The sequence below is a fragment of the Rhinolophus ferrumequinum genome, chromosome 11 (assembly GCF_004115265.2).
Source record: "Rhinolophus ferrumequinum isolate MPI-CBG mRhiFer1 chromosome 11, mRhiFer1_v1.p, whole genome shotgun sequence".
Taxonomy (NCBI): Eukaryota; Metazoa; Chordata; class Mammalia; order Chiroptera; family Rhinolophidae; genus Rhinolophus; species Rhinolophus ferrumequinum.
In genome coordinates, this window is record NC_046294.1 from 87,565,287 (window position 1) to 87,590,424 (window position 25,138).

The 25,138-nt window shown below is 43.2% G+C and overlaps 1 protein-coding gene across 2 annotated transcripts; it reads right to left on the reverse strand.

The window, feature by feature from the left end:
• Positions 1-293: 293 nt before the first annotated feature.
• JAML (junction adhesion molecule like) lies at positions 294-25,059 on the reverse strand. Of its 2 annotated transcripts, XM_033121447.1 has the most exons (11): positions 24,326-25,059; positions 24,087-24,210; positions 19,415-19,477; positions 16,956-17,110; positions 15,379-15,604; positions 11,939-12,051; positions 9,313-9,550; positions 6,257-6,395; positions 3,760-3,820; positions 2,423-2,509; positions 294-802 (listed from the first exon to the last, which is right to left on the reverse strand). In XM_033121447.1, exons 3-11 carry the CDS (start codon positions 19,455-19,457, stop codon positions 710-712), a joined length of 1,155 nt encoding a protein of 384 aa, XP_032977338.1. In that variant the 5' UTR covers positions 19,458-19,477; positions 24,087-24,210; positions 24,326-25,059; the 3' UTR covers positions 294-709. The 2 variants fall into 2 exon arrangements, with proteins under 2 accessions (XP_032977338.1, XP_032977339.1); XM_033121448.1 differs by lacking the exons at positions 19,415-19,477; positions 24,087-24,210; positions 24,326-25,059 and adding an exon at positions 17,518-17,652.
• Positions 25,060-25,138: the final 79 nt, after the last annotated feature.

The following is a 25,138-nucleotide window of genomic DNA, read 5'->3' on the forward strand; positions in this document are numbered from 1 at the left end:
CCTGGCACAGGCAGCCACCGCCCCCGCCCACCCCATGTCCCTGACCCCGGCCTCTCAACTTCGTCCTTCTCTTGCTGTTCACGGTTAAGCCTGAACAGTGGGCAATTTCCTGGCCTTCCTTTCTCATCCCGCTCAATTCTTTACCTCTCCACCTTTCTGGCATCCCCTCCTGTCGCGTTATCCACTCACTTCTTCATATTCTCCTTTCCTTCTCTCCCTTCCTCCCCTCACTGACTCCAACACCTTCCATTCTGTTTCTCTGCGATAAAAAATAAATTAAAAAAAAAAAAGGATGATTTCCACAAACCACATTTATTTAAAAGAGATAATTTGCCAAAGGATTCATTTGGGTTGGTTTTTACTTCTGTGATCCTTCCCAGTAACGCATGCACAGAGAATGCAGTCCAAGCAAGGGTCGGATCTGATGGAGTGCTTGAGGCCGCTGCGGCAGCTCAGCCAGGGTCCCCAGGGCCAGTGTCCCACTCCAGAGGGACCAAGTCCAGGCTCCCCTCATCGGGGCCTATTCCTCCAGAGATGCCCCATATTTCTGCCAGGCTCCGAACCCTCCATCTTCAGTCCTTTGACCAACCAATGAGGCGCGAGGACAACTGGGAAAGATGGGGGTTCTGCAATAAATGGTACAGCGACTTGGGGCACAAACAGGAGAGTCTCTGCCACTGGTAAGGATGAAGGAAACGCTCCTTTCTTCTCAAAAGGCTTGCTTTGCTTTTGGTATTCCCCCAACTGACTTGTTTTCAAGTGATTTATTTGGTGCTGACCTCTGAGAAGGCCACACTGGGTGCTGCAGGAGAAGAAAGGAAACAAACAAAACTCATTTGTAAAAAGTATTTCAACTGTAATAGTTAACACTCGTTGAGCTCTTTCCAGCTATCTGGCCCAATTCTGAAATTTACCTGTACTATCTCTTTTGATCCTCATCTGGGAGGTAGTGAGAAAACTGAGGCTCAGAGAAGCTAAGTTACCTGCCCAAGATCATTCTAAGTCAGAGTCAGGATTTGGACCCGGGTCTGTCCAACTTCAAAGCTTGCGATCTTGACCCCTGTGCTACCCAGCCTCAGAAAGGGGACACAGTATGGTGCCTCCTTCATTTAAGTAAATTTAATCAATTCAACAACAAAAAACCCGAGCTCCCTATCAGATAACACCTCTACACCTGAGGTCTCAAACAAGTAGCCTGAAGGCCAGAATTCATCCACAGGCTTGTTTGATTTGGCCCATAGTGTTTTAAAACAAACTGACCAGCCCCTGAAGGCCTTTGAGTTTGTGGCCCTGGCCTCTCATCATGCTCACTTTATGGGATCTGTTTCAAGAGGACAAAGGTGCTATTTTCTGCAGAGTTTAAATCACAAGCACCTAGCACTGAACGTGGGAAGGGTAGCTTTGAAGACAATTCACTCCTCTATGATCTCTATCTCACAGACTTTCTGCAAACAGTGTCACCCAGGTGAGTGACACGCTGAGCAGTCGCCACAGTACAGCTGTACCAGCTGGTCCCTAGGAGGCAGGATGAGGCCTGGCAGGTACTATAGCATCACCTGGCAATAATGGCAGAAGGATGTGGGGGGAGGTGACTACATTCAACTATAACTTCAGAGTGGAGCTACTGCTTCACTCGGTGGAACCAGGCCAGGTCTCTGATCTCACACTTCCCTGGCAGAATCTTTCTCTGCTGCAATCACCAGGGAGTCATGTGTCCTTAATGCCGGTGCAACAGGAACAAACATAAGCCATCACCCACCCCCACAAACAGAGGAGGCCAGCCTTCCTGACCCCAGCAGAACACTGTGCCCTTCATAGCCTGCTACACTTAGTTGTGTCCCTTGCCAGCCCCCTCCTTTTGTCCTCACACTCCAGGTGCCTTTTCTAGGTGTTGTACTTCCCTGGGGAGTTTAGCAAAAAGAAAGAAGTGTTATATGGAATTCAGCATGCAGGCTTCCTGGCTGCATGAGATTATGTCAAAGCAAAGTAAGTCACAGGAAAAAAAAATCTAAGAGTTGGAAGGGACCTTTGAAGAAAGGGAAACAATCCTTTGCAACACAGCACTTGCCCAAGGGTCTATGGTGCCCTCTTCATTAGGCTGTGTTGAACCAGGGTTGTACTGATGAGGCAGACACTTTGCCTACCCCACGGAAGGTACCTCACTTCACTACTAAATCGCTCAGCTCTAGCCTTTTATGGCCCTTAATGCTCGAGACTGGGTATGAGGGCAAGTCTGAGATTATTCTCCTATCCAGCAGAGCTTCAGTTTCTGACTTTCCTACTACTTAGAAAAATCTCGGCCCTCAGCAGAGTGACCTCCCCAGGTGATCTAGTCACACCCACACCCATAAGTTTGCCATAGGCTTTCCAGCTCCTCCCACTTCCAGACACCTGGCTCAGCTGGGCCCAGAACCATCCTCACCATGGTCATGTAGGTGGCCTCCGATTTTTCACTGGATTCTTCTTCCTCGATCACCTCGCGTGTAGTTATTGAGGAGTAAACATGTTTCTACAAGGGGAAAAAATGGTATAAATAGCATCAGATTCTATAGCAGTGGATCTGATATGCCGGAGGAAACGCCATCTACTACTATTTGCAGGGCATCAATCACCAAACCAGCAGGTTCAGAGGGTTATTGAGAGCTGGGGTATTATCGATAATGATAATTCAGTCCTCAGTCTTCCCCCAAATTAAGAAATTTAACTTCAGCAAAGAGTACTATCATAAGAACCAAATTCTTTGCTTCAAAAGCCAAACAGTCTTTGTTTGATGGGTGTTTAAGTAGCAGCAGGAGTCTTTATCGTGCCAAATTGTATCTACTTTGTGGTTATTTCCTTCTAATTAGAGACATGGCAGGATGACTGGCATCGGGCAGTACCTAATTGCCATCGGCTCTTTCAGAGGGTTTATATGGGAGGGACAGCCCTCTCTGAACCGCTGAACATCTGTGAAGTTGCTGGCACTTTGTGATTCCCGTCCCTGACACTATTTGGGGAAGCAATGTCATCCAGTGAAAAATTCCTGGGCTTCTGGAGACCCCTGCACTGTGCTGTGAGAAAACCCTACTCTTGGGTCACAAACAGCCCAAAAGATGGAAAGGTAAATATTATAAGAGGGGTTTTTTAAAGTTAAAGAAAAATGAGTTCAAGGAAATGAATCCATTTCTCCAGCTTCTAGTAGCAATTATTTATAGCTCCATCACAAACTAACATGGAAGAAAAAGTGCTTCTTGATCTGTCTTTCTAAAGGTCCCGGAATATTTCATCTTAACATTTAGCTCCTTCTCTTAACTCCTGAATGTATCATAATTCTCCCTTATATTTACACAGTGTCTCATTGATTATGAAGCACCTGCATATCATCACGTTATTGGAACCATACCACAGTGCAAATGTTGGTCCTTATCCTGGGTTTACTGATGAGAAAACTGAGGCTCAAGGAGGTGGCAGAGCTGGGCTTGAACTGGGACTTTCTGACTCCAAATCTAGTGCTCTTTCCTCAGGCCCAACCAGGATATGCTGCCCATGCTGGGCTGGCCCCACCTGCCACACCTGACTCACTGCCTTGGGAGCTTTTATTCCAGGGATGAAGATTTCCTGAGCCTCTGCTCTGTGTCAGGTGCTGGCCTACATGCTGAGATATCACTATGAGTAGGACATGAGTCACAGAGGAATGATAACGAACCACCTTGATACTGGAGCAGTATCCATCTCGCCCTCACTGGGCACAGCAGCAAAACGGCAGAGTTCTTCTCTTACCTCTGGGTGAGCCTTCTTGGTGTTCTCCAGGCTTTTTACCAGGGCTGTGGAAGTTACTGAACTGCAAGGCATGAAAAGCATGTGGAATTAACTGGTGAGTACTGTGTATATTCAAGGACTACCTATGTGAGACCCTACAGAGCTTTGTGAAGAGAGAGACACAGTAGAGCAGGAGCTATTCTCTCTCGACTCCTACCTAGCTCACCTTGAAGTCTGAGAAGTGCTTCTCTTTCATGGAGAGCAGGAAGGCATTCTGGAGATACTAGTCTGGGCTGAACAACAGCTTCTACTTCTCCATTATCACTCTACCTTTCTGTCTATAAAAATGCTAAGTGAATGAACAGAAAAGGGCATGGGGAGATGCTGCTGAACCAGCAGGGGGCAGCAGAAGCTCAGTGAGACACCCAGTTCAAAGGGCTCCTGGTCTCTCCCAGTAGGAGGCCAAACTGAATTACCCCCACAAACATCCCAAACAGTGAGCTCTGGACTCTTCCAGGCCCTTGGCCTTTGATATCGTGACCATTTGCCTTCTGCATTTGCGAGTGAATATTTTTTTCTTTTTTCCTTTTTTGGCCTAAGGTAGAGATTTAAAAGCTAATAAAGAATCCGTTTGTTTTTGTCTCAAAGCACAAATATTTTTATTGTGTTTTCTGATTATAAAGTTGTATAGTCTCATTGTAAAATAATTCAAATAATACAGAAATGTACAGCTGGAGGCTGACGGTCCAGTAAACCCCCTACCGTCACAAGACCCACCTTCCCCTTTATCCCAAATTACCACTATTGATATTTAACAATTATCCTTCCAAATCTCTCTCAATGCAAGCGTAAGCACACTCACACAAAAAGTATTATATAATTTTCTTTTTTATAAACATGATCATACTACAATATTTTATAATATAGAATTGGACATCTTTCCATGCCATTACATACATGCAGGGTTATGTGGTAATTCATTGAATGGAATATTGATTCTTTGAATCATCACCTTTCTGACAGACACTGAGGATGATTTCAATTTTGTGTTTTTTCTCCCCCCTTTTCCACCTCCCACCCCCACCCCCCACCCCCCACACACCCCCTTTTGGTTCAAGCCGTTGTTTCTCAACTGTTTCTCAGTGCAGTTGTGTAGGACACAGCTCCCTGGCCCACGCTGGTACTGTGAGCCTTGTGCTGCCCCCCAGCTGAGGCAGTTGGTCGGCTCACAGCAGCCCACAGCAGCCTCCAGCAGCCCACGGCCGCTCACACTGGCTGCCGGCTATTCACGCTGGCCTCCAGCCACTCACGCTGGCCACCGGCTGCTCATGGCAGCACACAGTAGCCCACGGCAGCTCACGTCTACCTCCGGCTGCTCACGGTTGTTCACAATCTTAGCTGTAGAGGGCGCAGCTCACTGGCCCATGTGGGAATCGAACCGGTGACCTGGGCATTAGGAGCACAGCGCTCCAACCACCTGGGCCACCGGGCCGGCTCTCAATTTTTAATTATAATCAATGCTACAGTGACTATATTTATGCACATATCTCAGCATATCATTCTGATTATTTCTTTAGAATAAACTAGTAGACATGGAAGTACTACTCTTCATTTTGAGAAAAATTGAGGCCCAGAGGGCAGGAAGTGAGCTGATATGAAACCCAGGTTGTCTAACTCTCGGTGCAGCGCTATCAGCATGCTCAGAGCAAAGACCCTCAGGGAAGCCAACTAAGTTCAAAACCAAGTCAGAGAGCCCCTGGGGAGTCGAAGTGCAAATGTAGCAGGCATTAGCACTTTCTATAGAATCCACAGGGAAAGGAGACACAAAAGTCATATGTGGGAGCCCTTTCCCATTGACACTATTTCAACAAGAGTCCATTTGCCCTAGCAACACATTTCATCAACAGTTGGGTAAACTGAGGGATGTGCCTGCCAACAGCCAATGAAACACTAGTGCCCATGTCAGGGCATCCAGGCATTTTTGAGATACTGGGAGAATACTAATGAAATTGAAGCCTTTAAAAACACATTTCAACAATAAATAATTTAGGACTTGAGGGCAACCATTCAAAAATAGCCTGTCATAATTAGAATGTAGTCTTTTAAATAAAGCTACTGACAGCCCTCAAGATCTGAGCTTCTACATGAAGCATATATTATGGATAATTCAAAAATCATTTAACTCCGGTATTGTATGGCGTCATTATAGTTCTTGCTTAAGATTTATACTCTTAATTATTCTCTATTTAGACCACCCTTTGTGAAAGAGCTGGGAATCTTTGTAAAATACCAAAACGAATGAGGATGGTATGGAAATGTTAAAGGCCTTTCAGGAGCAAAGGGGCAGGGATCACTATACAGATGATGTCTAATGTGACATCATCCACAGACGATTCTATTTTGAAATACCCCCTTCTGTGAAAACGGCAGTTAGGGCCCTATCGCTCTCTTCCACTTCAGGTTAGAGGCAGTCCTCACCTCCAGCCTCCCAACCCAAGAAGTGAGAGAAGCCCTGTACCTCTTATTCCTGTGGGTCCTCTTAACGATCAATATCAGAACAGGAAGTAGCAGGATAGTGGCACAAACAATCCCCACAATGATCACCAGCTGATCACCGCCCAGGATCTCAGGTCTGCGAACTACTGGAGTCACTGGTGCTTGGGAAAAGAGAAAAGCAATGAGGGCCTCAACGTTCCAGAAAAGAGCAGAGAGCTCCACCTGTTTTATACCAAGGACCAGGTCAGGAAGTGTGGGGAGAAGGCCAGACTCCACCCAGTGTTAAAACACTAGGACTCTAGCTATCCCTATTAGATTGAGAACCAAAGTCTGACCCCCTTGCTTAACCTTAAAAAATACATTAAGGTGGGTGGAAGAAGAGAATAACACCTCACCTATAGAATTTCCTTTTGCATTAACAAATCTATCTTAAAATGTGATTTATCTAATGTCATAGAAATAACAGACATCTTAGAGGCTACTGATCTTCCTATGGGAAAGTGGTTGTTTTCAAAAGGATCTACACACATGCTACAACCCTCGGCCCCATGGTCATGATACTGAGCACGGCCTTCTGAGGCACTTCCACCCATATGGTACCCTTCACTCATTTCCTCAATTCACTCTAAATATATACATCACAGACCTCCTGGGGGCCAGATATCACCAGACACGGAAAATACAAACATGAATAGTGCACGGTCCCTGCCTCCAAGGAGAGGAACAAACATGTAAACAGAAAAGCACAGACTGTTCTGGGTACTATGATAAAAGTCCATATGGGGAGCAGAGGGTCACAGAGAAAAGGGTACCCAATTCCATGGGGAGCAGAAGATGAGAATTTGTCAGCAAAAGTTCTAAAGTTTCAGCTGAGTCTTAAAGGAAACATCAAGTTTTGGGGGCAGACAATATGGGGAAGGACAGGGGGAACATTATGCACAAGGTCTAGAAGCCTGACAGGATGGTGCTTTTAGAAACTAGAAATAATTGCATTGGTGGGTGTGGTGGGGAATGAGGCTAAAGAACAGGGTCTAAGTCATGAAGGACCTTGATTAGCTCAACCAGAGTTTTTTGCTGTTGTTGTTGTTTTCTGTAGGCAATGGAGAAACCACTGAGATTGTAAGGAGTGGAATAGAATGCTCAGATTTGTGATTTAGAAAGATGGCACTGATAGCTGCATGAAGAACGCGCAGTGGTTAAGAATGAAAGCAGAGACTAGTTAGAGGCCTACAGTCCAAGACAGAAGTAAAGACAACTAGACTAAAGTGGTGGTGATGAACTGGAAAGAAGGCAGATTCAAAGTGAGCAGTAGAAATGGCAGGACTTGACCTGCTGGTTTAGGAGGGGTCGTGGGAAAAGGAAGACTCAAGTACAACTCCCGGGCACCCAGTTAGAATAACTGTGGCTGACGAGGTCGTTAACAGATTGAGGAGACGGGCGGGATGAGGGATGGGGGGGCGGAGGGGAAGGGTTTGTTGTATTTGAAGTGTTTGTGTAATATTTGGGTGGACTTCATATAGATGTATAAAGATAGATAAATCGTGTCCACCATAGAACATATTGAATATATATACAATACAGTGCCCAATACTGCTGAGGTAGAGAAGGCTGCGGATGTGCAATTAGAGTACCATTGGTGATCTAAGCTGGAGCAGAGCAGAAGCAGGAGCCAGAATGCAGGGCACTGAGGAGTTAATGGGAGATGAGACAGGAGACACCCCACACAGCCCTTTAGCAAGCTCTGTGTTTATGTCAAGAAATATATAATTGATTGTGTGAAGGTTGCACAACTCTGAACATACAAAAACCACTGAGTTGCACATTTTAAATGGGTGAATTGTATGGTATGTGAGTTGTAGCTCAATAAAGCTGTTTTAAGAAAAAAGAAGATACAGGATGAGAGCTAGAATGCACAAGGACACAGGTAAGAAGAGTTGAGCATATGTATTAGGTTGGTGCAAAAGTAATTGCAGTTTTTGCAATTATTTTTAACGTTTTAAACCGCAATTACTTTTGCACCAACCTAATATATGCTGAATGGTAGAAACCAATGGAAAATGAGAGCTTTAAAAGCCATGTTGTGAGGTTTCTGAGAAGGAGAAGAGAATGCACCTGAGCACAGGGGTTCAGATGAGCCCAAGCAGAAGGGAGCTGAGGAGAGCAAGCCAGAGATAAAGGCGGGGGTAGATAGAGACATGTTTGTGGGTGGGGAGGGCTTGGAAGTTGAATGAGCTCCCACGAATGGCTTGCATTTTGTCTGTGAAATGGAGATAAGATTTCTGAGAGTGAAGAAATCCATCTGTCCTGCTTCCCTGTCCAGCTGGGACTCTTGGCTATGAACAAGAAGGTGCCTCCATAGACTTAAGTCTCTGGCCAATAGGACTGAGGTGGGTTCCACCCTCACCCCCATCCCTGCCCCCAACCAACCACAGCCAACCCCTGAGGACCCCAGAGAAAAGCAAAGTCCACAGGCCACATCCTGACTGTTAACTGGGTTATGGTTTAACTTTAACCCCTCACTTATCAACCACTCTCAGTCAACACAATTGAGTCTTTATTCTTCTACACACTGGCCTCAATGCACAGTGTTTGCCAGAATACAGAACCTTTGATCAGAAAACCTCTATTTTTGGTTCTGGTCCCTTCCTGTTTTCTCTCTGTTCTTTGCTATCTCTCACCAGCTCAGGATCATTTTCCTCTCTACTACAGAGCATACAGCCTCTCCTTTGAAGCTAAGTAAAAATGACTTTGAACATCAACTCCAATTCACCTCTGAGCTTCTGTATCTTTAAATTGGGAGATTGCTCTGGCAATGAGTGAGGTCTGGCAGAGGGCTGGTGTTCACTAAATACTGGCTCCTTTTTCCTTGACCTACCAGGAGGGCCAGAACTGGGATGAGGCAACCAAGGTTTCCAGAGCACCAAATTTAAAGAAGCCTCACTCTCAGGGTCGTACATCACCTGAGAGTGATGCCTCCTTTAATTCTGTACCCTAAAAGCCTTTCGGGTCTCACCCTAGTCCTGGCCATGCCAACCAGCTATGAGGTCCCTCATCCCTCTTTAAATAAAAATTAGATACTTTGGGGCTCTTTCCAATTCACTTTCAGCACAATGGTTTTCCTGAATGTCAGGTTCCCCAGGTGGATAGTGCAGGTGTAGCTTCCTCCATCGGACTCCTTCACTCCTTGGAGCATGATGGAGCCATCATTGCGGGCAGTGTTCCCCACCAGGTTTACACGGTTCTGGAAGCTGCCCCAGTTCTGAGGGTACCCCACAGGTACGTTGGATTTGGGGTAATAGTGCAACACAATCTCCTCCTAGAAGGGAAAGGCAAAATGTATGAGACTGCAAGGACTGGGGGCGGGGCAGCGTGGGGACAGTCGACAGGCCCCGAATGTGCAGGTGGTAATGGTATTCTCAGCAAGTATTAGGTAACATGAGGGTGTGAACACACACGTGCGTGCAGGCATGTGTAGTTGTGAAGGATGCTAACAAACTATGACCAACTGTTCCATCTGAAGAGAGGGACGAGGAAATGGGAATGAGGGGCTTTCACTTTCTACACTTCGCCAGTAAAAAGAAGTAAAAGTACACCTTTACTTTTTATGACATTTCCAGTTCGATTTCCAATAGGAAATCTGAAACACGACTAAAATGGAACTCTAAGTTTTTCCCCCAAACCAGTTTATTCTAGTCATCCCATTTTGGTAAATAGCAACACCTTCTTCCAGATGCTCAGGCTAAAACTCTTGGAGTTATCTTTAACTCCTCTCTTTCTTGAACAACTCATATCTAAAATCCCTCAGCAAATCTACCACCTCTACCTGCAAAATATATCCCAAATCTCACCTCCTCCATGCTTGCCACTCGGGTCCAAGCCACCATCTCTCATCTGGATTTCTGCAAGGAGCTTCCTTACTTGTCTCCCTAACTTACTCCCAAATACAGTCTATTCTCAGCAGATGAATCATCAGTTAAATCATGTTACTCCTCTGCTCAAAACCCTGCAATTTCTACTAAAAGTACACGATATGCCCCACCCCCTTTTCCTCTCTGATTTCATCTTCTTGTTCTTCCCTCACCGACTAGGGTCACTTCACTCCAGCCGCAGTGACCTCCTTGCTGCTCCCTGAGTACTGGCCTCAGGGCCTTCGCACGTGCTGCTCCCGCTACCTGGAACACGCTTCTTCCCAGACACACATGGTTCGTTCCCGCACTTCCTTCAGACCTCTGTTCAAACGCCACCTTGTCAGTGAGGCCTCCCTGGCTACCTCATTAAAACAGCCACAAGACTCTGCTTTCTTGTTCTCCACAGCTCTTATTACTGCCTGATATATTTAGTATTTACTTCTTAATTATTTTACTGTGTAGCTCCCTCCATCTTGATTGTAAGCCCCCATTAGGGCAGGGGCTTACACAGCATAGCAGATGCTTAAATGAATAGGTGCTGGAATTTTTATCAAGGGATATAAACATTATTATTTTTTTAAAAGCTTTCAAGAAAAGAAAGTAGAAATGTGTATATAGACACAAAAATGAATAAAAAGACTTGGCCCCTAACCCCTTGTCTCTTGTGATTCAAATTCACAAGTCAAAATGTCAATTCTCATCCTATTTTCTGTTCTGACTCACTTGGTGGATGACATTTAAATGCATGACAAGCTCCTGGGACTACATATAATTCCCCATAATCTGCCATGATACCACCCTTTCTGACCCACTCAGACAGCATACAGAAATCAAGCAATTTTTTTTAAATGCGTTATTTTATTTATTTACTTATTTATTTATTTAAGGAGGGCGCAGCTCCCAGTGGCCCATGCAGGGAACGAACCAGCAACCTTGGTGCTACCAGCACCATGCTGTAACCAACTGAGCTAACCGGCCACCCCAGGAATCAAGTAAGTTTAAATGACTTTTTTATAGGGATGATCTGGAATATGTCTTAATTTATAAAAGCTAAAACTTTCATAAACTTTCCCCCTTACTTTTATTAACAATAAGTTACTTGGGATGTCCTTCACAACACCACAGCTTGACCCGTAAGTGAATCACCATGCCATATTTGACATCTACCGGTCTAGTGAACAAACTTGCTATTTATTGCTTCAGAGTTCCCATGAAATACTCCTCACCCTGGCCCCCAGGATCTACTAATTCCAACACTTGAAGCATCCATGAAGACAGAGGAAATTCCCTCCATGACATAAATGCGGCAATGGAGCACAGAAGAAAACTCACAAAAATAACGCAAATAAGAATAAGAATGTAATCATAGCTTTCCTGGGAAGGCCACAAAAATCATCCCCCTCATTCTCCCATGGACTCTACAAAGAGAAGAAGGGAGAAGAGGAAGGAAACTAAAATGCAGTGGCCAAGTCACATACAAATGCTTTACATGGACAATCGCATATATGCATCTTCACTACCCTAAAAATTATACAGTTCCTTCTCCTTCTCCTTCTCCTTCTCCTGCTCCTGCTCCTTCTTCAGTATCTTCATTAGAGTCATTTTTCCTATCAGGAAGCTAAAGTTGCCCAGCCAAGTAGCTGAGCTAGGAGAAGGCCCAGTTCTGACAAGATCCGGAGCCAAGCCCTTGCAATGCCACCGCATGGGACCTGGTACCTAGATTCTCCCTCTCCCCGACTGTCCTGCCGCCATCAGCCAGGGGCTTCTACCACACAGTGAAGGTTCCTCTTCATTACCTTGGCGTGCTTTCCTGATGAGAACATCCAGTCTACCTTGGTCATGCGTTTCTCTTCTGTGCTCTGGAAAACACATCCCATCTGAATCGAATCACCCACATTGACCATGAGCTCTGGGGGAAAAAATGATAACTCAAGTCAAACCCAAGGTATAATCCATAGAAGCCAAAGAACTTCTAGAAGACATAATGTTTAGCCAAACATTCTCAACAGTAAAATAAATGTTAACACCAAATACTGAACACATTCTTTCCACAGATGATTCTATATGGACAAGGGACTCAGAGGCCTCTCACTCAAACCAACAGACACTCTGAGGGTAAGAGAATACCTTCTAGTCTGAGGGGTCCTGTTGTCTTCATACTAAAATAAACTTTCTGGTCCTCTTTAATTCCCTTCTCCTCTCCCTTTTCCATAATTTTTTCCATGATCCCAAACTCCACTTCAAGTTTATACTAATGAAAGTACGGAAAATCTTGAAGCCCACCACTTTCTGTTCACCTACTTAGATACCCACATCTGCTTAACATAAACAGGAAGTGGAAGGTTATATACCTCTCATTCTTATATATAACCCCTGGCTCTCCTAACTGAAAAACTGAATCATGGTGACTTTCCTCACTTCTTTTATTCTTTTTACAAGTTGTCTTAGGACTTGCTTAGGACAGTTCTGGCTACAGAACAAGTCACAGGACTCCTTGCTAATTAGGCCAAGACAATAGACAGCTTTCCTCTGACTTTTCTTTCTGTTTCAATCCCCCAGTCCCCCCCATCCCTCTTTCCCTTCTTCTGACTTTCTAAGTCCTAGGCTCTTCCTTCTGCTTATTTGTATAAGCAGCTGACCTCATCATATGTTTACTGCATAGGTTATTTCAAGAGGTCCTTGAAAAAGAAAACAATTAGATGTTTCTGATTTTCTTCAATAATGCTCTACACAAATCAACCACAAAGTCAACTAAAAAATAAAAGGCAGGATGGTATTTTAGGTAGACTCAAGCCTAGGTCTTAACTGGGCAAAGTTCTCTCAAAAATAGCATTAAGCAAAGCTCATGAAGTAACAAACACACTGCATAAGCTGACCTTTTCATCTAAATTTTTCCTTGGGAGAACATTAACTTCCTGCCCAGCAGGAGAAATGTGTAATAGGAGGGAAGCAAAAGAAAATATTATGAACTTGAAACTCTATAGAGGGTATTATTTTGAAAGTAATAAAAATTCACTCCGAAGAATACCAGTAGAGAAGGAAACGCCCTCAAATTCCATCAACACATTAAAAACTGAACTCTATTTTTTAAGTGTAATAATAATGACTAAACCTTCTGAGTCCTTTCAATACACCAGACATGTGCTAGACACTTTGTACATAGTATATTAGCTAGTCATTACAATATTTTGAGATATGCACTATTACCCTCCCATTTTACAGAGGAAGAAAGTGAAAGAGACCAAAGCCACAGGGCCAATAAAACATAGAGCTTGAACTCAAACCCAGGCCTGAGTGAAAACAAAGCCCAAGCTTTCTCACTCACTACACTGTACCACCTCACATACGTAGAAGGATGGCTGATTCCAGAGCCAAGTACAGGAAGTTAGTATTATTTTTATTTGTAAGAATATTGTCTATAGTATTTAACTAAGAACTATGATAAAAAGAATTAAAGTAGTAGAATCAAAAAAAATTATAATCTGAAGGGTAAACTTTGTAAAGAAAATTATAGATGACCGCACAAATGGAATTTTCACGTGGGAGGAGACAACCTCCAGCAAGCAAGTTGGACAACTTTGCACTGGCCACTAGGCGAATTGTTAGGAATTGGATCTATTCCCACTCTGGCTAGAGGGAAAAATAAATACAAGGTGCTCCACCAGCTACTGGGAAAATATATAACCACCCCTAAATTTGTGCTAGCCTGTTTCCATTGATTCAACTCTTAAAATCAGCTCCTTTTGGCTTCTTCCCTCTGTGTCTCTTCCAAGCAGGAAAAGGTATTCATTTTGTAGGCCATGCTTGTGTGGACAAGTGTTTGGGCATGGCATCAGAGGACAAAACAGAAGGCAGAGTAACCCCAAGATAATCCTTGGGAACACAGGCAGCTGATTCATTTCCTCTTCCTAGAGAACCACAGGTTTGGAATCAAAACAAAAATGCCAATTGAAAAACAGTAGAAAAAATTAGGAGGGAGACCAGAGACTACCTTCTACAACTCCTCCTACAACTCCGTTTTTTAGAAATCACATTCAAGTGAGGGACACTAATTCACGAATTTCATTCATTCAACAAATGTTTATTGGTTGCTTACTCTATGCCAGGCTCTGTGCCCATGGCTTGTCAGAAGACAACACAGACTCAGGCAAACAGGAAGACACACCTGAGCAGGTATGATGAGTATCACCAAAGGGGAGGACAGGGAGCTCCAAAGGAGCTTATTAAAAGAGTGGACCTACACTGGGTGGCAGGGAAGAGGGGATCCAGATTCGAGGTCCCTAACTAGACTGCAAGCTCTCCTGAGGACACAGACTTTCCTTCTATCTCACACTTTTAAGGAATGTATTGAATTCTGTGCTTTTCAAACTTTTTTTTTTCTTCAGTTATTAGTTTCAGGTGTACAAAACAATGTAATAGGTAGACATTTCACCCCTCACAAAGTGATAACCTTCCTCCCCAAATCTATTGCCCCTCTGGCACTGTACTCAAACTTTTTTAAAGCAGCAGAATTCTTCCTTCACACAAAATCTTACCTGGAAGCCCAATGAATAAAACAGGAAAAAGATAAAGGACTTTGGTTGCAGTGGAGGTGGAAGCCTGAGGTCCTACCTGACTAGCTCATCTATCAACCCCCTCCCTGTTCTCACCCTTTGTGTGGCCTACCTGGTTCCTTGGACATTGAGGGTTGTACAGAGCAGTTTGTAAACCACCAACCTACTGATGTCACTCCTTCCATTTATAAATGGGAAAAGGAGAACCAAAGATGTTAGAGAAATCTGCTCATTTCTTTTATATTCCCCAAAACACCTAACATAGGTACCTAAAAAATATGGACGTGTCATCAATGTGGACAACTGATGCGAAGTATCAGGGTATGGTAAAAAAAACATGGACTTTGTTGTCAGAGATGACAAGGTTCAACTACTGGACATGATATTCAATAAATATGGGTCCTTAGTCACTTAACCTCTCTAAGCCTCAGTTACTTCATCTGTAAAATGAAACGAACAGTACTTCCTTCATAGCATTTTCAAGAGGATGAAATGTGCTTAAAGTAATAATAAAGGAATAATCATCATTATTTTTATTTAAAGAGCACTATTTTTTGAGGACTCACTCTGTGTGAAGTACTGAACCCAAAGGCTGGCATTTACTCAAAAAAATCTGTTCCCTTCCCCCTTTGTGCATCAAACCTCTTATTCCTTCTTCCTTCTCTAAGCAAGCATTCACGTACCTTTGGGCTCCTCTGGTAGTACGTGCAGCACCACTGTTTTTTTGAACACGCGGCTCTCCATTTCAAGACGGATTTCACAGGTATACGTTCCCTGATCACCCTCTTCCACATTTTGGAGCAGGAGAGAACCATCATTGTGTAAGATGTCCCCCACTAAGCGCACGCGATTCTGGAAGCGCCCCATGGGCACACTGAGGTTGGCATAATAGTATAGCACGTAATCATCCTGGAGGATAACACAACATCGGGGAAAATCTAAAGTCAATGGCACCAGACCTCAGAGTCTGGATTCAAAAGACCCTGTTCTGTGGAGGCAGCAGAGTCATCATCACCATCGTGATCAAAAAGTACATGTTACCCAGTTTATAATAATCACGTGCCAAGCACTATTCTAACTTGCACAAGGCTCTATGGCTCATTTACACAAACACAAATGGAGAAATATGGTCCACACATTTTCATTTCTAACAGTTTAAGGTAAAATGTAACTCCTACTCTGAAGCTCACTCTGGGGATTCAAACTCACAACTTCTGAAAAACACCTCCCACCCTCACCCCATCTTCAGCCATGGCCCACAGACGAGATGGCATTCAGAGGCATGATGCCATCACACTGGCTGGCTGTTGGGAGAATTACCAGCATTTTGGCTGTCACTCCTTTCTTGACAGCCCTCTTCTAGCCAGCATATATCGTAAGACATGAAAAGGAGTCATCAACAGGAAGTGATTTACAGGCTAGGAGGGGAGCCCTGGGAATTCTTATTTCTACTTACACCATGGGAATATCCCTCTTATGATAAATAATAATAAAAGTTTGACAGTAGCATTATAGGGATAACATGTTCTAAACTACAGAAACAATATTTCATTTGCAAACATTGGGACCTTATTGTTAATAACACATTACTTAGGACATATTTTACAAAAAAGTATCTCCGCAAAATCCCTGGTGAGGCTTAATATGCTGTTCGTGCCTCAAAGAGGTCCCATCAAATCCTCGCTCAGCCATGCTGCATGTGTTAATGCCAACACATCAAGCAGTTGTGAAGGAGAAAGAGAAGATTCCCCAGCACATAAATGGAGCAGGAGAATGCTGAAAGAATCTCTTTCCCTCCCACTCTCCCACCCCCAAAACCTACTACTGTTACACCATTCTTATGCTGAGGCCATAACCCTTCTGTCTAGACCAATACTCTCTCACCATCTCACCCCTCCCATGCACCTATACTACTCTACAAAGGGCAGAAACTGAGAAAAGAAACTAAGAGAACGTTCTGTGCATGTCTTTCATTAGCTTCTAAATGACCTGAAAGTTAAGCATTACCATTATTATAATTGCCTTCACCTACACCTTAGCAAATGGGGAAGCGGAAGCTCAGCGAGGTTGAATAACTTGCCCAGCTGATTACACAGCCAAGAGTCCAAGCTGAGAAGAAGCCCAGTTCTGACAAGCCCTAGAGCCAAGCACTTGCAACACCACCCTATGGCACCGGAAGACCTAATTTTCACTCTCCCCATGCTGTCCTGACACCTTTGGCCAAGGGCTTCTAACACACAGAATGTTTCCTTCTTTTTACCTTGCTGTGCTCTCCTGATGAGAACATCCAGTCTACCTTGGTCACACGTTTCTCTTTCGTGCTCTGGAAAACACATCCCATCAGGGCTGAGTTACCCACGTGGACTGTTAGCTCAAGGGAGGAAACAATCAAGTCTTTGAGGCCCAGGGAATAATCTACAGAAGTCAAAGGAAGAGGAGACATCATTTAGACAAATACCTTCAACAACAGGAATCAGTATTCATCACCAAGCACTATGCGCCCTCCTTCTCTAGAAGATCCAACGTGGACAGAAGCCCTTCACTCAAACAAACCAGCACGGCATTTCCAAGGATAAGAAAAATGCCCTCCAGTTACTCACATGGCTCCAATCAGGGGGTTCTGCGATCTTCACACTACGTAAGTGCTAACTGGTCCCATGCTCCTGGCTAGTCCCTTCTCCTTTTCCAGAATTCCTCCCCCCAATTTCCTTTCTAACAAATGAAGAGAAACCCTGAAGTCCCTCCTTTCAGGTCATGTATTTAGACACCCACAATCAGGAACTGGCGTATCTTTTGCTTTCAGTTTCCCACCAGTTCCCTACCTGAAAAGCCAATTCACAGATATATTTGCTTCCTTCCTCTTTTCTTTTTCTTTAGTTCCTGTACAAAAGCTTTTCACTGAGTTTGCTGGCTGATTCTGGCTGTGGTGCAGGTCCTTGTGATTAGGCCAACACAGAGCACAGCTCTTCCCTTGAATCTCCTTTGTATTTATCTGCCTTGTCCCCACCACCCCCTCAGCGTTGCCAACAGCCCTGGCTTTTCAGCCTCTAGGTGTCTGCACGCATGGTACCACTCTACTATCTGGACATTGCTCAAGTAATTTCTCTTTTCACTCAAAGAGAAAACCATTATGTGGATATTTCTGTTTTCACAAGATAGGCTCTATGTAGAGACAACAACATAAAGAAAAACATGCTTAGATGCTGGCCAGCTTATATCAAAGAAGAGCCAAGTGGACACATATGGGAAAAACAGTGCCAGTCTTTTCATCCAAGCTGTCGCCCTGAGAGAAGAATGTTAACTTCCTGCCCAACAGCAGGCACACACGGTAGGGAAGATGTAAAAGAAAACATGAACTCTAAACTCTTTGGAAGGAATTATTTTGAAAGAAATCAAAATTAGCTCCAAAAATGATTTGGAATTTTCCTGTCAGGAAGAACTGAGCAACTTGACTGTGTTAACAGGTACATGAAGCTAATTTACCTTAACATTAAGCGTGTTATATGTAGAATTAGGTGAAGGTTTGCGAGAAAGCAAGAGCAACCAAAGTGAAAAGAACGTATACCTGACAGGTAACCTTTGTACAGAAATGGCTGAAGAAAATGAGACTTTCTAAAGGAGGAAAACCTCTCCATAAGAAGTATAAAACTTGATGCCACCAAGCCACTACATACAGGGTTGGATTGTTAACTCTGGAGAAAAGGGGAAAAAAACTGTGGGCTGCTTCACAGAGCTCTGGGAAAATATCTAAATACCCTTTGAAATTATGAAAAACATTCTCTAATCTCTAATACACGTCATTTCCGTGTGTGCGCGCGCAGTTGCACGCACGTCCTCTCTATGTTGCCTGGAACTACGTAGAGCAAAGGCAATTTTTTTTGTACTTTGCTGAGTCAGTTTGCACCAATAAGGAGAAAAATAAAAAGCTATGAAGGCAAAGTACCTAATTAATTCATTCTTCTTACAGAGATATATGTCCATGGAATAAAGAGAAAAACAAGGGGAGGGAGGAGGAAAAAGTTGGTAAGAAGTGAAGATAAGCAATGAGCACAAAAAGCAGCCCTGAGCATTTAGGTTACGTTTGAACAGGAGACTCCAACCTGGGTGGTCTGAGGAGGCAGCCAGAACAGCTGGTTAGAAGGAAGTGGAGCTTAAGGGGGAAACTGAAGTATAAGGAAGCCTTAGGCAGCCTTGCTAGGGTAAGGTGGGGAGAGAAGGTTCCAGGCAAAAGAAACCACCCCAAATTGGGAAAGAGCTCGGTGCACTGGAGGAACCACAAAAAGTCTGGCATGGCTAAAGCATGAAAACAATCAGAGGGATTCTGGGACTTTCTTTGGTAATTTCATTTCCTGATCTGAGACTAGCTAATGGTTTCAAAGATGTCAATTAAAAGTGCAGGAATGCCAGAGGGAGGGGTTGTTTTGTACGCATAGGAGGGTCCTAGAACACCCAGGAAGAACCCAAAGTCATTCTGCTTCTACTAGAGAAGAGGAATATTCAGCTTTCCAACAAAGAGTCTGCTACATGGCTTCTAAAACAGCTGTTTTAACAAAACTATGAAGTTCCAGGTTAGGGGTTCTGTTTTCAACAAACAGGGAAGGGAAGTGAAAATACACAAAATTGGCTTTTGAAAATGCATGAGACTTATGGTAAGTGGAATACGGCTCCCCTACCGCACCCCCCCACCCCTGCCCCAGGCATCTCTTGGCTTCTACTTACCCAGTAACACTGACATCAGGATGAGTTTCAGTGGGCAAAGCATGTTGATCTCAATTTTTCAATCTTAAGATAAAAGCAAAAAAATCAGAAAATAGTTTCAAGAGAAGTCCATTAATTTGACAAACCAATTGTGAGTTCCTCCGTGGGCCAGCCTCTGCCTGAAGCTCTGGGATGCAGCACTGAACAAGAAAGACACGGTCCCGCTCACATGTAGTTTGTGGTGGATGGTGGGGGGCGGGGGGAGATAGAGGAAAAAAGAAGCAAATGAATGAATAATAAAACAGCAGAAGCTATGATGAAACAAAACAGAGTGGTGCTGGGAGAGTCACTTGGGGGGGGGGGCTCCTTTAGATTAGCTGTAAGGGAAGATTAAATGAAAGTTGCTTTTCAAGAGAAAAAAAGCAAGTAATTCCCAGATACGCTTGAGATGACAACGCTAGACATTCTACAACCTGAGAGTTTCACATAAACAAAAGATTACAGGATACTCAGCCTGAAATTTTTACCTATCTCTCCAACTAAATTAAAATTAGTACTTTTAAACATATGAAGAATATTCAGGACATCTGGGAAAGGAGATACACAAATAAGGAGAAATTTTAAAACTCAGTTAAGGCATTCAGCAAGCTCTATGACACAAAGAAGCCACGTGAAAGGTCACAGATCATGGTGAGCTTTTTTCCTTCTTTGTAAACACTTTTTAGGCAGGGCAGCACATGGTGTTGAATGAGAAATGGGCTGTGCATGGGCTAAAGTATTTTTTAAATGACCATCCATGTTATCTCTATGGTATTAATTTCACTGCAGCTATCAGCTCCTAGGAAAGGAATCAATGTTGTACACAGTGCCCCGCAATTTTCCTAACGAAGCAGAAGAACCCTAACTCCAAGGAATTACAATTCAACCAGCACTGCATTCCTACCTACTACTCCGGCTGGTTTCAGCCATGATATGATCCCTGCACCCCTAACATTCTGCCACTGGAGGAATTCCACCTCAGACCTGCTAGGTTCTTTCTTCTGCATTAACATCACAGTACCCTACCCAGCTCTGATGGGAAAAGGTGGCCGTTTTAATTTATTAAAAAAATGATTTCTTAAAAGATTCCTCACCTGTATTCTAATCAACAAAATCTTCCATCTGGAAAATCAGGATCAAACTGCTTAAAAACGTCCTACCCTCAGTCTCACTTATGCAGAGAAGTCAGTTGACCTTGCTGAACCTCAGTTTCCTTATCTATAACATGGGCATAATAATGCAAGGATAAAATATGATGAAGTAAATAACAGTGCTTTGAAAGACAGAAAGCATTACCACATGACATCCTATTTTCCATAACCTAAAAGTCAGATAGGAAATAGAGTTTGCAGCTTTCAGGAGAGATTTTGGGTTCTGAGTATCGACCTTAATAAGAATGGCAAATGACTAATCAGAATGAACTGGAAACTTTGAAGTTTCAATTTTTGAATCCCATCACAACAATGTAAATAGTAACTATACTGACGCACATGCAGTTTGCTAGATGTACAAGCATAAGTACATCTAATGAAAACACAGACTTCTCCCAAGATAGCCAACGCCCTATTCCTGTTCCATGACACACACCTCACCCACACATACATACATGAGTAAGCATGATAAAGGGCTACCTTTATGGCATGTCATAACTTGAATACATCATATCTGGCACCTCTGCGATCTCTCTCACATTCTGGATGAATTCTCCAGGAGTTGACTGTTCTCCCTCCTCTGCCCAGCAAACAGCTCTCATACGTCCCCCAGTGTACCATTTGCATGGAGAAGTAATTGATTTGCATGTCTAATCCAACCCATTAAGTCTACATTCTCAAAGGCAGGACCATACATGTCTTATTTATGTGTCCCATGCCTGTGCTACACTACCAGTAAAGTGCCTGGCATATACTGGATAAATGCTGATAGCTGCCAATATGACCATCAAATTAAAATCAACTTAGATATCCTGCAACTACATCACTCAGATATTCTAAGGGGAAATCAGCGACCCTACCAGACTCTGAATCTAGTCACCAAACTCAAGTCACTCAAAGCCACACCCAAACCATTTTCAAACACATTCTAAGAAATGTGCAAACAATCTGATGAATAAAAGATACCCATTTCCAGTTCCAAGTACACAAATGCACCATTAGAACTGTGTGAATGAGTAAAGCAGCAATGATTTAATGAAAAAAAGCATTGAATTGAATGTTTAAAAAATTCTCTTCCCAGGTAAGACCTTCCATTAACTAATTCTTTACTCTTTGGGAAATCACTAAGTCTACCAGGGCTTTGTCCTCAACATTAAAGGATCGGACCAGAGAAGGTTATGTGCAGGGTACTATCTGAGTGCTTTATATATCAAACCCATTCAATCCTCACAATAACCCTATGAGATTTTACAGATGAGGAAACTAAGGCACAGACTGGTGAAGTGACTTGCCTAATAACACACTCCAAGTGGCAGAGCGAGGATTCAGATCGAGGTATTCAGGATCACAGCCTGTCTCCTTGCTACGCTGTACTACTCCTCCATATTTGTGAAAGTAACCAATGTTTTAGGGGAAAGCTTCTCTGAACTTCATTTGTCAAAACAAGATTAATCTGCTCCCCCTAACTAAATGGTCTGCCTGCCCCTTTCACTGTTCATCTTTTAGATCTCAAGTTAAATGTCATTTCCTCAGGGAAACTTCTCCTGAACCACCCTTCCTAGGTCAGGTGCCTAGGCACATGTTTTTGGTTTTTTTTTAATATTTTTATTAGGGAACATTATTAATATTGGGGAACATGTGTTTTTCCAGGACCCATCAGCTCCAAGTCAAGTCTTGTTTTTCATGTTTTTTTTCAATCTAGTTGCGGAAGGTGCAGCACACTGGCATATGCGGGAATCGAACTGGCGACCTTGGTGTTATGAGCACTGCGCTCTAACCAACTGAGCCAACCAGCCGCCCAACCAGGCACATGTTTTAATAGTACTGTTTACCTTTCCTTTAGGGCACTGGTCACACAATTTTTAATTATCTATTTACTTGTGTGCTTGTTTGATTAAAGTTGCTCTCCACCCTCACCCCTCCAAGACTATAAGCTCCATGAGGCCAAGAGCTTTGACTATATGCCTCTGCATCTCTAGTGCCAGCTCGGAGTAAGGCGCAGGCTGAGCCCCAGCAACCACCTGTCACATGAATTAATAACACCTAACAGGGCCAAAAACACTCTAGTAAAGTTTCAATTTCCATTTCCTAGTTAGTTGGCAAATATTCAGAAATTCCTCGTTTATATCTATTAGTCTATGGTAAAATCAGTTTTGGTGTACATTGTTTCCTTCAAAGTCCCGGTTTCCAAAAACTTATGGACGAAATTAAGTGAGGACTTACTGTATATAAAATGAATCTCAGTCTTTAAAAATACAATCAAAGATTTCAGCTGCACCTTGATAATAATAGACTACTTGAATTCTCAACTTCGACCCTGCTTCCTTCTTTACGTACTGAACTATCTCCTCGGCAGATGTTCTTGAGATAATTCTACATAGTAATTTATCGCACACGTTGGCCAAACGTTTTGACCTGAGCTCATGCCTCTTTCATAATTCCTGGCAAATATCTTCTATCACTCCTGGGGAGCTGTAACTATCAGGATTTCCTATTATTAATCGTGTTGGGGAACTGTTATCCTTGGCACAATAAACACAGAACAAAATCTTCAGAAAAGAGACTCTTGACAATGAGAGTACCACACAAAATGTGAAAATGACCCCCACATATCACAATATTACAAGACAAGAGAGAGGTGCTGCCTCAGAAAAGTGTCTGCCCCTAATAATGACAACCAACCACTGAGCAAACACAACTGCACAGCCTTCCCTTACTCACACAGCCTGCTCCACCTAGAGTGCTGTCTGTGTTCCCTCAATTTACACATGGCTGTGTACCTCTGGGGTCTGCGATGTTTTTAGGTATACAAGTCCATATAACCATTCTGAAGCATCATGAACTTCTTAAAATAAGTCCTCATTTTTCTTTCCAAGACCATTTAATACAGACTGGTAGGTTACATGGCTTCTTGTAACACAGTCTAGTTCACATCGTTCAACCCTTTACTTGAAGACTACCTTGGAAGTCAGTATTCCTTCTCACTCCTTCTGACCAGGTTACACCTGAACCATTCTACATCATTCTTTCCTGAGATCAGGGTTATGCAGAGGATGTGACAAGTATGGACAATAGCCTTGCTCTAGTAGAAGGTTTAAGTTCCTCACTTCTTCAGGTTAAGTATTAGCCTATATAGGATTGGGAGAAGAGAAACAGCGAAGGAAGACTCTTGCCATGAGTTCAAGGACAGCTAGTCACAGCTCTACCTAAAGCCACAGGCAAGTTAAAAGCAAAAGCCTTCTCATCATCATCATCATTTACTCTTTTATTAACAGCAAATCTTACTCTTTTCTCTGAGGATCACCAGTTACTCTGCACTACAGAAAGGAAAACTGCACCCACTAGACTACCTTATGACAGCCCTCCTGCAGAGATCGAGAGTTCCGTGATTGTGGCCTCACGATACAAAAGGATTGCCATTAAATTAACACTTTCAGAACCAGCCTTCCTCTAAGAGAGAAAAGTTCAAATCACTACTTAAGAAATACAAAGCAACTGCTTACCCAAGATGAAGAGAAGCAATGCACTGAACTCTCCCACAACTGCAGTTCTCAAGTCCGACTGCAGAGACTTCTGCCAGCGCAGGGTCAGGCTCAGAGCAAACCAAATGCGTGTGTTCTGAGGTGGCTGCAGAGACACAAACAGGAACCTCTGAATTTAGGTTCTCGTTTCAGTTATCTGGCCCATTACCCAATCTTTATTAATACTTTCATTGTAAAAAGAGGTAATAAAGCCAACTTACTGAGGAGAACCTCATATTCCAGACCTCTGCAGGTATCAACTCCCCTTCTGGAGTACAAGCTCTCCGCGAGTGGGATCTTCAAGGGCATCAGGCAAACATTTGCTGAGAAAGAAATCTGCCTCATGCAAACAAAATACAGTAAATTTAAGATTAACACAAAGCATTGTACCCTGTGTTTAAACTATAGCAACCATTCTTATTTTTCAAAATAAGAGCCAGGCAATCCCCCAATTCCTGCTTCCACAGATATGCCTCCTCAGTCCTCCAACTCATCACGTAGACATTTCAATTTCCTCTGACAGTATGGTATCAGCATTTCCAGAATATAAGTAGCATTTTTATTCCCCCAGAGAATCCCTTAGGTGACTTAGACATCCTAGGTAAGAACTCAAGGCTTCTTCACTTCAAGGTATTTTTGGCTTTTAAGTCACCACTTCAAAATAAGTGTTCTCAATGTACACACCTCTAACCTTGGCTGGATTGGCTTGACCTACATACACATGGGCATGCTTGTTTTTTGTAACTTGACCTGTATCATTTGAAAAGTTGTTGAATGCTTGCTCTTCTCAAAGACTATGCTCCATGATTCTTGAGAAGCGGTGTGCTGGTAAGCCAGCAATTTAAATAAATACTCCCACCATGGCACACTGCAAGCTACCAACAGTTTAACAACCAAGAATTGCAAAATTCCTAAATATTTAACAATGAGCTCTTGCTGTGTGATCTGGCTCCAGTACACTACTGAATCTATGCAGGTTCTTGCTGGGGTACAGCTCCAAGATGAATAGATGGTTGCTTGATGCTGAAAACCAC

What these genes read in the sequence shown, in the direction of transcription:
- JAML (XM_033121447.1), bottom strand. Translation starts at nt 19,457, where the DNA reads ATGCTTTGCCCACTGAAACTCATCCTGATGTCAGTGTTACTGG. An exon ending in CATCAGGAAAGCACGCCAAG is followed by an intron (nt 9,551 to 11,938) that starts GTAATGAAGAGG and finishes TTTCCCTTCTAG; the next exon opens with GAGGAGATTGTGTTGCACTA. An exon ending in AGGACCCACAGGAATAAGAG is followed by an intron (nt 3,821 to 6,256) that starts GTACAGGGCTTC and finishes CATGCCTTGCAG; the next exon opens with TTCAGTAACTTCCACAGCCC.